At 56.8% G+C, this 15,467-nt stretch overlaps 1 protein-coding gene across 1 annotated transcript in view; it reads left to right on the top strand.

Moving 5' to 3' along the window:
- LOC138580988 (butyrophilin subfamily 2 member A1-like) overlaps positions 1–15,467 on the top strand; it is a 226,456-nt gene that overhangs the window by 193,379 nt on the left and 17,610 nt on the right. Inside the window, exon 8 of the mRNA XM_069651966.1 lies at positions 397–470. Coding sequence (XP_069508067.1) covers positions 397–470 — 74 coding nt within the window. The remainder of the gene's footprint in view (positions 1–396; positions 471–15,467) is intronic.

Raw genomic sequence — 15,467 nt, 5'->3', positions numbered from 1 at the left:
GCCATACATTGGCAGAGCTAGTTTCTGCCCGCCTGTGGAGGCAAAAGGGATCTAGAAATTCCAGACCCGTGTATGTGCTCGGAGCCACAGGTGATTTGGTAGTCACACCGTAAATATAGAAGGCTGGTCAATGTTGAGGATGCCGCAGAGGCAATGCAACAGTGATCACAAAAAGTATGACCACACAAACATACCAGTGCAAGGAAAGTCCTTAATTCTGCTCTGTAAGAGTGGAATCGCTGATTGGCGTTTCCCGCTGCAATGGATCACGTGTGGATTCTCCCCTTTTTTCTTCCCATCTCTTTTTACCACTGTTTTATATGTTGGGTTTGTGTGGGAAAAGTAGGTAATGACTGGTAACGTGTTAATCTGCTTGATTTTCGTTTCCCCCAACAGTTGTGCTGAGAAACTGGATGTCCAAATGAAGTGGGACATCAGTAGTGTCTTCCATTTCATGCACTCCCTGACAGGTCAGTCTCTTCTCGCTTGATTACCAACTCTCTAATCAATCCATGCAATGACGCTCTCTCTCAGTACACAACTTCCCTGCTTTACCTGTCTCTCTCTTTTGCCTGTTCTTTCTCTCGTTTTATATATCTACGTACCCATATGGATTAACTGGAAACAATACAGGGAGTTAAGCTTACTAACTCTAAAAAGTGAACTCTACATACGTTGGAACTGCCACTGTGAAAAGAGGGTCACGTCAATTATCTCTGGACTATAACACTACCCATCTGACCACACAGCAGGCATTAGCTAGCATAGCAGCATAATCTTTAAGCACTCACTTTAAGTTTTTAAGTATACCACTGATTAAGCATTGTAATATGTAAAGTAAACTAGAAGAAGTTGCTATGTCATGTGAGTCAAGGATTGCCATGTAGTTGGATGGATTTGATGTAATTGCAGGAAATGGTTTACTTAAACTGTTTGTTCCTAAGCTTGCCCTGGCTTCGTAGACTATTTTTCATAGGTAATAACCTGAATTCCCTGTGAATTTTTATTTATTTCTGTGAATCACCCACTTTTGTCCCGTAAGTGTGTAATGTCTGCAGTCCTTTCTACCTAACGTTTCCAAAAGTGATTGTTTGTATTTTTTCTGCTTGTTGTGCGCATGCCAGACATTGTCAGGGTAATTCATAGAAATTCGCACAAAAGTGGCGCACGCGGCTGGCGCACAGCGTGGCCGTGCGAATGTCTGCGCCAGCCGCGTGCGCTAAAATCGATTTCCGCACACAGCGTATTCATGGATTTTCGCATCCAAAACCAGCTGTGGCGCAGCGACCCTGCAGCAGCGCCAGTTACGCCCCCAAGATCGCCCTCGCGCAAGGAAAAGCCTTCAAAATCCCCAAATAATCGCAAAGGGCTGCGCTAAGCCTGGACCAGTTCACAGGGCTGGCAAACAGCAAACGCCAAGTGGGGAACGTGTATTTCAGTGGTTCGCGGGAAGTTCCACACGCGATTGTCCTGTGTACGTGTGCATCAGGGGTGCGTGGGAAGTAACACACGCAAAAGCAGCAGGGTACGTGTATTTTAGGGGTGCGCGGGAAGTATCACACGCAAAAGCAGCAGGGTACGTGTATTTCAGGGGTGCGCGGGAAGTATCACACGCAAAAGCAGCAGGGTACGTGTATCTCAGGGGTGCGCAGGAAGTATCACACGCGATTCCATCAGGGTACGTGTATTCCAGGGGTGCGCGGGAAGTATCACACGCAAAAACAGCCGTGTACATGTATTTCAGGGGTGCGCGGGAAGTATCACACGCAAAAGCAGCAGGGTACGTGCATCTCAGGGGTGAGCGGGAAGTATCACACGCGATTCCATCAGGGTACGTGTATTCCAGGGGTGCGCGGGAAGTATCACACGCAAAAGCAGCAGGGTACGTGTATCTCAGGGGTGCGCGGGAAGTATCACACGCGATTCCATCAGGGTACGTGTATTCCAGGGGTGCGCGGGAAGTATCACACGCAAAAACAGCAGGGTACGTGTATTTCAGGGGTGCGCGGGAAGTATCACACGCGATTCCATCAGGGTACGTGTATCTAAGGGGTGCGCGGGAAGTATCACACGCGATTCCATCAGGGTACGTGTATTCCAGGGGTGCGCGGGAAGTATCACACGCAAAAACAGCAGGGTACGTGTATTTCAGGGGTGCGCGGGAAGTATCACACACAATTCCATCAGGGTACGTGTATTACAGGGGTGCGCGGGGAGCACCACACGTGAATTGCACGTGTGGGTCCTCCCAGGTGTTCCCTCTACACCCTCCACGGCCCCTGCAGGTGGCCCACACCACAGGGGCCTACCCTGCACATGTCCTGCAGGCACCCCATCCACCATGGCCATGCCCCCCAGCCAACCCACATGTCACCTTGCACTACTGCCCACCAACGCATGTCCCCCTGCACTCCCAGCCACCAGGGGCAGCCTCCACCAGGCCCCCACCCATGTCTCCCATCACCCCCACCCCCCAGCCACCAGGGGCAGCCTCCACCAGGCCCTCACTCATGTCTACCACCACCCCCAGCAGTGCAGGGGCAGCCTCCACCAGGCCCCCACTCATGTCTCCCACCACCCCCACCCCCCAGCCACCAGGGGCAGCCTCCACCAGGCCCCCACCCATGTCTACCACCACCCCCACCCCCCAGCAGTGCAGGGGCAGCCTCCACCAGGCCCCCACTCATGTCTCCCTGTACCCTCACCCCCCAGCCACCAGGGGCAGCCTCCACCCGGCCCCCACCCATGTCTCCCACCACCCCACCCCCCAGCAGTGCAGGGGCAGCCTCCACCAGGCCCCCACTCATGTCTCCCTGCACCCCCACCCCACAGCCACCAGGGGCAGCCTCCACCAGGCCCCCACCCATGTCTACCACCACCCCCACCCCCCAGCCACCAGGGGAAGCCTCCACCAGGCCCCCACCTATGTCTCCCACCACCCCCACCCCCCAGCAGTGCAGGGGCAGCCTCCACCAGGCCCCCACTCATGTCTCCCACCACCCCCACCCCCCCAGCAGTGAAGGGGCAGCCTCCACCAGGCCCCCACTCATGTCCCCTATCACCCCCACCCCCAGCCACCAGGGGCAACCTCCACCAGGACCCCACCCATGTCTACCACCACCCCCACCCCCCAGTAGTGCAGGGGCAGCCTCCACCAGGCCCCCACTCATGTCCCCTATCACCCCCACCCCCAGCCACCAGGGGCAGCCTCCGCCAGGCCCCCACTCATGTCCCCTATCACCCCCACCCCCCAGCCACCAGGGGCAGCCTCCACCAGGCCCCCACCCATGTCTACCACCACCCCCACCCCCCAGCAGTGCAGGGGCAGCCTCCACCAGCCCCCCACTGCTGTCTCCCTGCACCCCCACCCCCTAGCCACCAGGGGCAGCCTCCACCAGGCCCCCACCCATGTCTCCCATCCCCCCCAACCCCCAGCCACCAGGGGCAGCCTCCACCAGGCCCCCACTCATGTCCCCTATCACCCCCACCCCCCAGCAGTGCAGGGGCAGCCTCCACCAGGCCCCCACTCATGTCTCCCACCACCCCCACCCCCCAGCAGTACAGGGGCAGCCTCCACCAGGCCCCCACTCATGTCTCCCACCACCCCCACCCCCCACCCACCAGGGGCAGCCTCCACCAGGCCCCCACTCATGTCCCCTATCACCCCCACCCCCCAGCAGTGCAGGGGCAGCCTCCACCAGGCCCCCACTCATGTCTCCCACCACCCCCACCCCCCACCCACCAGGGGCAGCATCCACCAGGCCCCCACTCATGTTCCCTATCACCCCCACCCCCCAGCAGTGCAGGGGCAGCCTCCACCAGGCCCCCACTCATGTCTCCCACCACCCGCAGCCCCCAGCAGTGCAGGGGCAGCCTCCACCAGGCCCCCACTCATGTCTCACTGCACCCCCACCCCCCAGCCACCAGGGGCAGCCTCCACCAGGCCCCCACCCATGTCTACCACCACCCCCGCCCCCCAGCAGTGCAGGGGCAGCCTCCACCAGGCCCCCACTCATGTCCCCTATCACCCCCACCCCCCAGCCACCAGGGGCAGCCTCCACCAGGCCACCACTCATGTCCCCTATCACCCCCACCCCCAGCCACCAGGGGCAGCCTCCACCAGGCCCCCACCCATGTCTACCACCACCCCCACCCCCCAGCAGTGCAGGGGCAGCCTCCACCAGGCCCCCACTCATGTCCAACTCATGTCTCCCTGCACCCCCACCCCCCAGCCACCAGGGGCAGCCTCCACCAGGCCCCCACCCATGTCTCCCATCACCCCCACCCCCCAGCCACCAGGGGCATCCTCCACCAGGCCCCCACTCATGTCCCCTATCACCCCCACCCCCCAGCAGTGCAGGGGCAGCCTCCACCAGCCCCCCACTCATGTCCAACTCATGTCTCCCTGCACCCCCACCCCCCAGCCACCAGGGGCAGCCTCCACCAGGCCCCCACCCATGTCTCCCATCACCCCCACCCCCCAGCCACCAGGGGCAGCCTCCACCAGGACCCCACTCATGTCCCCCATCACCCCCACCCCCCAGCAGTGCAGGGGCAGCCTCCACCAGGCCCCCACTCATGTCCCCCAGCCAACATGTCACCACAATGTAGATCCCTGGCCCTTATGGTCAGCCTCCAAATGCCAAACACCCACTCGAGTATTGCATCCACCCACTTAGAAATGGCAAAAACATGATAGAAGCCCAATTGCAAGTTTGGAAATGAACACATGTCCCTCACATACACCCAATGGGTGTCAGTGAATGTCAAAACCCATATCATGATATGCATGAAACCAATGAGATGATACTACACATTGAACTTTGAAGAAAAAATATGTATTAAAAGCAACATAAATTGAATCAAAAATAAACAAACAATAATAGAAATTAAAAAAAAAAACAGCAGGTCCGTGAAATAATGCAAAACCACAAATCATAATGCAAAGGAAAGGTGTCCAAAGTCACAGTCCACAAAAGTAAATCCAATGGAAAATTAAAATCGAAAACCATTGCTCCATGGCGAAATCATAATAAAAATAGAAAATCCAAAAGTCTACTATGTACAGATGAACAATCCAGGGTCCATGATCCCAACCGAAGAAATAAAACCTATCTAATAACACTACCTAAAACAAATAACTATATACAAAAATGTGGCCCATTGTCCAAAAGGTCCAAAAAAAATGCTAAAGGAAACCTAACACTAACTATAGAACTATTTACAAGGGCGCAGGCTAGTCCGACGGCTCACTTCGGGATGTTCCGGGCCAGGGCATCATCGAACTCCTGCTCAATGTCCTGGAGGCGCTCCTCCTCCATGGCCTCGAGGGTCCGCAGGGCCGTCCACATGCTCCCCCCAAACTCCCTGCGGATTGCCTCGAGGCACTCAGCACGCCTCAGGGCCCTCCGCATGGAGTTCTCCGCCCTGACCATCGTGAGCCGTGCCTCTTCCGCCCGCTGCCGCTCCGTATCTATGGCGTGGCCCAACCGCTGTCACACGGAAGACACTTCCCGTCCTGGGTCCTCCTGCCCTCCGGCCGATGCCTGCCCCTCCGATGTGGAAGGCCCCGAGCCATCATGGCTCCCACCACGTTGCTGCTTCTGTGCCTCTGCCCGTGCACTGCCTCCTGCTGCCTGCACATCCTCCGCTGGCTGGGTTGCTGTTGATGTGGCCACCCTGCTGGACGTCCGACTCCCGACTGTGGCAGGGATACCTCCTCCACCAGCCTGGCCGCACCGTCAGAGGCAGTTCCACAGGGCACCCAGGTGACTGATGGGTGGGAAGATGGCACGGAGGACGACTGGCGCATAGGGGGTTCAGTTGAGGAGGGGGTCGTAGCAAGCCCCATCAAACGGAGGAATCCGGCCTGGGTGACCTGTCCCAGTAGACCGACGCGGTCAAGGAGCCATTCGAGATGACGTGCAGTCTCCTCATGAAAAGACTGCAGGTCACCTCGCATGGCCCGTTGCCGCAACGCCACACCAGTCAGGACAGGCTCAACCCAGACCGGGATAGCCACGTCCGCAGGCAGAGGAAGGCCAGTTGTCGTGAGCTCATCCCCTGCCTGAAAACGGGTCTGGACGTAGGCATCCCTGCTGGTGCAAGATGATGCAGTGACAGGATCAGGGACACTATTGCACACAGGCACCTCCGCGGCGACCTGTGCTGCCTCCTGTCCCTGGTCCTGCACTGCACCACTAGCACCAGTGGAATCCCCACCTCCAGACCCCGTCTCTGTTGCTTGCACGGCCTCCTCCTCCACCAAACCCCCCACCAACCTGGATGACTCCGTGCCATCTTCCCCCGTTGGGGCCTGTGGGGTCCCAGCTGCCCCTTCTGCTGCCGAGGAGTCCAACTCCGACCTCCGCCTCTTGGACCTCCCCCCGGCAGCTGCGGCCTGAGACGCGGCACCGGACTCCTCACTCCCCGACAAGATCACAACCTGGGAGGGGAGCCGGGCCTTGCGTCTCCGGCTGGCGGTGCGATCCCCGCCGCTGTGCTCCACAGCACCTTCTCCGCCCTCTTCATCAGTTGACGCTGCAGACAGGGAGAAATAAAACACAGGCATCAGGGCACTGTACAATGGACAAATACACACATGACAGTTGCACATGAGTGGCATTGGCAAACCACAGACATGGCATCACAATCGGCAACACACATGTCATTTCAACTTGCACACATGAGCCATACCACAGCCACATCGCAACTGCCAGCACCATCCATACACATACAACAGCATGAGCAGGCAAAGGTGAGCCAGACATCACACACGGAGTGCACTACACATGCACGCACACCACCACACTTGCATGCATGTGTACACCTCAGCCAACTGTTGCAGTGTTCCGATGGGCATCCATGTCACATCTGCCAATCAGGCTTCCATATCCCGCTGTCACATGCATCCATGTTGCATCACTGTTGCACCCTTGTCAAATACACACACATGCACATGTACACAGTGCTGATACATGCAGCTGAAAACAACATACATGCATGACATCACAAACATGCCCACTTCCATACACATTCATCCAAACATTTGTGCCCACACAACTGCATTTGGCATGCAAGCCTACACAAACAAGCACCATCCATGTCTCACACATGACAGCCCTCGCATGTGTTAGCCTCACGGTCCTGTACACCGCCACCCATACTCGGCCCCATACAAACAGATGTGCAACCGGCACACTACTGGCACATCACCACACGCACAGTTTACAATCATGATGCATGTACACTTACCGCTCGACTCCAGACGGGTCTGCCTCTCAAGGACCTGGACGTGGAGCGCTGGGGATATGCGTTCCAGGACCCTCATCTGATCTTCCGACAAGTGGCCCCGGCGCCCCTTAGCATCCGCTGCCTTCAAGAGGCGCTGGGCCTTGTTCAGGGTCCTGGACCTGAAGTCCTCCCAGCGCTTCTTGACATGTTGGAAGTCGCGGACTGCCACCCCCTCCGCGTTGATGGCAGTCACGATGTCCGTCCAGATCCGAGTCCGTCCTTCCTTGTCGGCGCGCACACTTCCGTAGAGGGCATCATACTGCCCCAGGACTTGCTCCACCAGGACACCAATTTCCCTGGCACTGAAGCTGGTGCCCCTCTGCCTCTCTGGCCGGGGGTTGTCAGTGGTGCCAGATGTTGCATTGCCCGACATCACAACCCCAGAGGCAGGAGTGGGTGGGCAACTGGGTCCTGGGGCTGGGCTGTGGAGCGATGGAATCCCAGTCGGGAGTCTTCGGTTCCAGCAGGGGTGGTCACAGCAACAGCACCCCTGGCTGATGTGCAGGCAGCAAATGGCAGGGCACGTGGGCAGCAGGCAGTCAGGCAGCAGCAGATGGCAGGTGGGAGCGTGCTTGGGGCTCTGGGGGGCAGTAATTCGGCCTTGTGGGCAGGAGCGTGGTCTTCCGTGTGCTTACGTGTGGCCAGCTTGATACGGAGTGATTTGGCACATGAAAATCCTGCACGTCTGCGTGTAAATCGAGGAAAGGCCCTTATCGCGTATGCACGTCAGTACGCATATGCGATTTCATTGGACCAAAGGCCCTTAGCGCTTAAGCGCGTCTGTGACGTGACGCGCGCAGGTGTTTCCCTCATTACACGTGATGACAGAGCACACGTGGATTTCCACCAATCGCGTGTGAAACTTCCTGCGCACCCCAGAAATACACGTACCCAGGCCAATCGCGTGTATGCTCTCTTTCCTCCGATTACACGCGATGACACTCGGACGTGCAGTTTTACCACGTGTGCTCGTATATGCGATTTCATTGGCCCAAAGGCCACCATGCGCAGCTGTGACGTCACGCGCATGGCCGTAGAGAATGGCGCGTGTAAAAAAAAAAGAGATACACGTCTGAGTGTCAAAGCGCGTAATTGGTGGAAATGGCCTCATCGCGTATGCGTGTCTGTGACGTGTGTATAAAAGGTACGTGTAGAACGCCATTTCCTTGTACGTGCTTTTCGTGGAGAGCGAGTGGGTGAAATCTATACTTCTTGTCGGTTCACACGCGATTTACTTCACAGCGTTTCCAGTTCGTACTCCCTGTTACCTCTGACAGCTTTTTCTCTTTTCCTCTTTTTCCTGGGCCTGTTTCCTCAAACAGCGTTCCCTTCTACTGTTGTCCTGTCTCCTCAGACAGCGTACAATTCTTCTTTTGGCGGGGGTGTTGCCAACGCGCACACGCGCATATTTTTCACGCTTTTGTTCCTGGCAGACGGTGAGTCGCGCACGTATTTAACATCTGTGCTTGCCCTGTGTGTCGCGCACCCCTTCAGAGGTCATTCTAGGCTGCGTGTGACACGCATACGTTCATTCTTGTGTTTCTGGGTGCCACAGCGTAGTGCAGGTTTATTTTTCCCACACGTGGTCTAGGAGGGGTTGCGTGCACCTTACTTCCCTTTTTTGGGGTGCCTGTGCGTTGCGTGACCTGTCATCTTTCCCCAGGGGTGACATACAGCCTTGCTAGAGCACTAGGGTACGATTACCATCTGGTACCCAACCCCTTTGACCCCCAATTGCCCAGGACAATAGTTCACATCGACTCCCATACGCACAATAACATCAGTGCCATGGCTGGGAGGCGACCAAGCCGTAAGGGTGGCAAAGGTGGCCGAGCCCCAAGTGGTGGCCGTGGTGGATCTGGTAGGGGACGTGGCCGTGACTTGCAGGGTGACCCTAGCCCCCCATGTTTGGAGGAGCAGTCAGGGACACCCATGCCACCCCCCCACCCCGGTTGAGGTTAACGTGGCTGACACCATCCATGCTCAGCCCTTGTTGGACCAGCCCACTGTGGAACCAGACCTGGCACAGGGTGACTCCATGGCTGACTTCCAGGTCAGCAGGTCTAGGCCACGTGCGCCGGTGAACGTTGGTGTCATGCCACGTGGATCAGGGGCAGCTAGGTCATCTGATGCCCCGCGTAGGCAGGCTGGGGAGGCTGCAGGGGCAGCTGCGGCTCCATCCACCCCACCTCTCACACACCCAGCCAGGACAGTGTCGGTCCAAGTCCATCATGCTGACATTCCCCCTGACACCATCACACTTGAGCTAATGCCTGCACCAACTCCCATGTTGAGTGTGCAATCCCACGCTCCTGCCCCTAGTGTCCAGAGCGGCGTAGGACACTCAGGATCCCCACCACCTTCCAAGCGGGAGAGGAAGAGTGCTCGTCCAGTAGAGGCTGATGCCCCAGACACGGCTACACAGTCCGGCCCGTCAAGGAAGCCCAGCTTCAATGAGGCCGAACTGAATGCACTTGTAGAGTATGTGTCCGCACATGACCGCGAAATGGTGATTGTTGCAGGATCCAAGACCACACCTGCACAACGTCGGGCACACTGGCAGACCATTGCGGACATCATAAGTGCCCTTGGAATCGTGAGGTGCACAGCTAATGATTGCTACAAGCGCTGGAATGACCTGAAGCACAGGGCAAAGAATAAGCTGGCCTCAAGTCATGCCGCAACTCTAGTGACTGGAGGTGGGTCTCCAGCAGACGACATAGAACTCACTCCACATGAGCAGGTTGCTGGGACCTACGTCACGGAGGAACAGATCCAAGGCGTGGGAGAACTGGCAGATTACGAGGCATTGTCCGGTGAGTGCAAATGCATGTGTGTGTCATCCATGTGCATGGTGTGTGTGGGAGGGCTTCTGTTTGGGTGCCAGGTGAGGGTGTGTGTGCCTGAGTGGTTTGGGTCACCCATGTGCCTCTTCCTATACATTCTTGGCACCAGCATTTGGGTATAGCAGCATCCCTTCTGCCAACATTAGACATCCAGCCCAACACCACGCCAGTTGCCCTTGGAGTGTCATCTTGCCACAACATTGTTGCTTATTTACCTCTGTTTATTCAGGCAGATTGTTTGCATACCACCAATTTTACTCGGGATTTCTCAGTCCTATTGTCACATGTCTGACATGGCTATGGTACAGTGGACTGGCTTAGTTTCCTGTACATGATTAGTTTAGACATGTCCCTGTGCTATAGGACCATTTTGGACTGGCAGCTGCGGGTTAAACATTTGAACCATTTCAATTAAAAAATCAATTACATGAGCAAACTGGACTGAATGAACAATTGGTGACCTCCTCTCCCTCTTCACTTCATGGCTAGGGTACATGCCATCTGTGTGATGGCATGTGTATTTGACCTGCCAATCACTGGCCAATGTGTGATGCCACTGCTAGGCAGCATGCAGCAAATGTGTTCATCTTCCATCTTGGTGTCATCAATGTGTGCCATCTGCCTCCCCTTCACACGCAGTGACGGTGCATGCATGGGAGGATTTTAGTCATGTGGGACATGTGTCAATCAAGTACTGTTTCTGTAGCCTCTCAGCCCTAATTGTGTGCCATAGTGCTAATGCCTGTTTCCATTTGTTTTCTTTTATGTCTTTGCAGGGGATGACGCACTTGATACTGCTGGGGTTGTGGAGATGGTGCAGACCCAGGAGGGGTCTGAGGGCCGACCGACCACCAGTGAGGGACGTGGTGTGGTGGTGGGTGAGAACCCACAACTGCTGCAGGTCGTGCTCTCAAGGGGTGTCTCCCCCGAGCTGTATTCAGGTGTCGATTCGGATGATGAGACCTATGTGCCGTTGCAGGTGAGTGTTCCTGGGAGGGATTCTGTTCTGTCCGACCCACCTGCACCAGGGTTAGAACCCTCAATGGGGATGTCAGTGTTGGCAGGTACGCCTTTGGTGGTTACGGATGCAGGGTCACACTCCGCGACATCTGATCCTGTTCCTAGGCCAGCAGATCAGAGGGGGAATGCAGTCCTGTAGCCTCAGGCAGTGCCGGCACAGCAAGGCGCAGTTCGCCTTGCCCCAGACAGGTGTGGTGCCCGCCGACGTGGTGGCCGTCAGCCACCTGGCAATACCGCATGGGAGCAATCCATATACGGTATGGCAACCCAACAGGCAGCATCATCAGAGATGATGGCTCAGGCCATGGATAGGGTGGCCACTTTCATTGTCCCCCCCCGAAAGGCTGATGGAGCGACTACAGCAGGCAACCGACTCCATCTGCCGGTAACACAGGGAGGACATGTTGGCGTCTGACAGGGACAGGCGGGCGGCACTGGAGACTCTGCAGGAAGCCATTTCCATAGAGTCCCAGGGCCACAGGGAAGCCCTGAGGGTGGAACTCCTTCACCTCAGGACGACTCTTGTTGAGCTTGAGGCTTCAACAAACAGAAGGACAGAACAGCAGCTGGAGCGTCTCACATGTACGCTCTCAGCTGAGATGCAGGCAACTAGGGCGGAGGTCCGGGCATCCCGTGAGTTGTTGCATGGGGACCTCCGCACACTTATCCTCCAGAACGAGACCTACCACACCTGCATGCTTGGAGCCATGGAGGAACAGACTAGGGCTTTGCGTGGGCTGCCTCCCATAGTGCCACCACCTCCTGATGCAGCTGCAGAGTGTGAGGAGAGCGACAGCAGTGATACTCCCACAATAGGGTAGCCGTGTAGGCCATGAGCCCATGGAGGTGTTTTTTTTACACAAGATCCACACAGGTGGGTTTTGGTGTGCACTCTGTCCTCGGACCTCCTGGGTGGCCTCCCCCCCCCCCGGGCCCATTAATGGCCATTTTTTTTTGTTTTTTTTTTGGGACAGTGTGTTGCCTTGTGTGGCTCCCGTGGGCATACGCTGCATTGTGGCTGGGCACATGCAGGCTAGTCATGAATTTGGTTCAGATGCTTGGGTTTTTGTGACACACACCCCTCCTGCTTCCCGTTTCCATGGGCTTGCAAAGGGTGTGCCCAAGTGACATTGACGTACATGGTGACATTGGACTCGCATGAGCTGTGTGGGCAGTCTGTAGTCAATACTGTGTATACATTCATAGTGCATATTGTTGTTGTATTGTACACTGCATGGTGTATTGATATGTGCCTCTGCATCCATCTCATCCTCCTAATTTGCAGGTCCATTCCTCATGTCTTCACAATGCGGTCCACCTTGGAAGTGGAGTCCATGTTGTAAGCAGTGCACCTACACTCTTGCGTGGCGCTAACACTGTATACTTGGAAGTGTTTGGAGGGCTGGCATCATCAGGTAGTGAGGCTAGCAAATTTCTAAGTCTGTAATGTCATGTTTAAGGTAGGTTGGAGGTTGTGTAGGTGATTGGTATTCTTGGTAAGTATTTGGTAATGTGTGTTGTAGGTCCTGCATTACTGTGAGCATTTCATGTGTGGACATGTTTCCATTAGGGACACTGTAGCTGGTGACACTTGGGGCATGTTGTGGGGATTAATTTCTTTCCTCTCACATTGCATGACATGCCATGGTGTGTTGTGTGGCCGTGCCGGGGAGGGGTTGGGTGACATGGCACTGTTCTCATGTAGTATTTTGCAAGTGGGTATTCATTTTTGCTGGATGGAAGTGTGTCTTTTGATGACACTGCATTGGTGGTGTTTGTGTAGGTAGGGATGCACACATTGTGGCACTTCCACATGAACAATCTCAGGCTGCTATGGTTCTGACAGTTGACTATCCCTTTGTTCGTCTTAATTGTCAGGTCGAGTCATCATTGCTTATCAGATGGTATGTGCCAGGGCTGTGTGCACTCCACTGGGGTGTGATTTCTATGTGAAGTAATTAGCCACCAGCTGCGTACGGGCTGCCTCACCCCGTGCCCTCTCCCCTCCCATGCGCAGCGGGCGTGCATGTGGTTGGGGGATGTGGGGGCACCACCATGTCCACAGCCAGGCCCCGGCGTGTTGCAACATTGTGCAGGACACATGCTGCCACTATGATCCTGCACACTACTGGAGGCGCATATAACAGCTGCCCGCCAGAACTGTCAAGGGAGCGAAAGCGTGACTTGAGCACTCCGAATGTGCGCTCCACTATGCCCCGGGTTGCAATATGGGCTGTGTTGTATCTTACCTCTGGAGGCGTGATGGGGTTCCGAATTGGCGTCATCATGTGGGTGCTCAGAGGGTAGGCACTGTCCCCTGGTGAGGAGGTGATGGGTATCATTAGTGGGGTAGTGACATAACTCTGCATCTGACATGCATGCATGTGCAGTGGCATTCATACTCACCAAGCAGCCATGTATCGCCATGCCGCCCAGCTTCTAGGTCCCGGCTTAGGGTAGACATTCGGTAAATGAAGCTGTCGTGGGTGGACCCTGGATAGTTGGCATATACTGAGGTGATGATTCCCTTAGCATTACATACTACCTGCATGTTGATGGAATGCCAGTGCTTGCGGTTCCTATAGATGTGCTCAGATGCCCTGGGGGGATGTAGTGCCACATGGGTGCAGTCAATGGCACCTAGCACTTTTGGGAATTGTGCCACACCGTAGAAATCGAGGGTGGCAGCCTGCCTTTCTGCAGGTGTCCTGGGCAGGTATATGTGCCTACGGACTGATGGGCGTGCAGTGATGATGTTCAAGACCTGGTGTAGGCAGCGTGACTGCGTGGCCTGTGACACCCCACCCACTATGGCGCCTGTCCGCTGAAATGATCCTGTGGCCAAGAAGTGCAGTACATTGAGGACCTTCTCCAGGGGGCTGAGTGCTTGGGAGCACAGGGTGGGTGATGTGAGGTCATCCTCCCACTCACTGACCAGGTCCAGTATTATGTGTGGTTGAAACCTGTACCTCCCATACACCTGGTCATCAGGCATCCCAAAAAGGCTGGTTCTGGGAGTGAAAATTCTGGCCCTCACTATCCTCCTCCTCCTCCTTTGGTAACCCACGGCCACTGCTGCTAGGAACGGTATATTCATCCTGGCATATGAACTTGTTTGTTGTTTGCGTGCACTTTTATGCTGCGCGGGTCGACGTATGCCTGCTTCATGCTGGCGTACGTGTTTCAAGATTGGACCATTTATTTTTCGGCACGTCGTAGGCGAACGTGTGAATCTTCCCGCCCACCCCAGGAATACACGTAGCATGCTCTCCCAGGCCCATTCGCGAGTAAATATTCCCGCCCACCCCTGGAATACACGTACCCCACTCTCACAGGCCCAGTCGCGTGTGGAAGTTCACGCGCACCCCGAAGTACACGTACCCAGGCCAATCGCGTGTGGAACTTCCCGCGCTCCCCGAAGTACACGTACCCAGGCCAATCGCGTGTGGAACCTCCCGCGCACCCCGTAGTACACGTACCCAGGCCAATCGCGTGTGGAATTTCCCGCGCACCCCGAAGTACACGTACCCAGGCAAATCGCACGGCTGCAGGGTGGGGGTGATGGGAGACATGAGTGGGGGCCTGGTGGAGGCTGCCCCTGCACTGCTGGGGGGTGGGGGTGATGGGAGACATGAGTGGGGGCCTGGTGGAGGCTGCCCCTGGTGGCTGGGGGGTGGTGGTAGACATGGGTGGGGGCCTGGTGGAGGCTGCCCCTGCACTGCTGGGGGGTGGGGGTGATGGGAGACATGAGTGGGGGCCTGGTGGAGGCTGCCCCTGGTGGCTGGGCGGGTGGGGGTGATGGGAGACATGAGTGGGGGCCTGGTGGAGGCTGCCCCTGGTGGCTGGAGGGGTGGTGGTGGTGGTAGACATGGGTTGGGGCCTGGTGGAGGCTGCCCCTGGTGGTGGCTGGGGGGCGGGGGTGATGGGAGACATGAGTGGGGGCCTGGTGGAGGGTGCCCCTGCACTGCTGGGGGGTGGGGGTGATGGGAGACATGGGTGGGGGCCTGGTGGAGGCTGCCCGTGGTGGCTGGGGGGTGGGGGTGGAGGGGGATATGTGTGGGAGCCTGGTGGAGGCTGCCCCTGCACTGCTGGGGGGTGGGGGTGATGGGAGACATGCGTGGGGGCCTGGTGGAGGCTGCCCCTGGTGGCTGGGGGGTGGGGGTGGTGGTAGACATGGGTGGGGGCCTGGTGGAGGCTGCCCTGCACTGCTGGGGGGTGGGGGTGATGGGAGACATGAGTGGGGGCCTGGTGGAGGCTGCCCCTGGTGGCTGGGGGGTGGGGGTGCAGGGGGACATGTGTGGGAGCCTG

This window comes from Ambystoma mexicanum, chromosome 3p, assembly GCF_040938575.1.
Source record: "Ambystoma mexicanum isolate Mex_15411 chromosome 3p, UKY_AmexF1_1, whole genome shotgun sequence".
Lineage (NCBI taxonomy): Eukaryota > Metazoa > Chordata > Amphibia > Caudata > Ambystomatidae > Ambystoma > Ambystoma mexicanum.
Note: the sequence above shows the minus strand (reverse complement) of the source record. Positions and strands in the feature narration are given on the sequence as shown.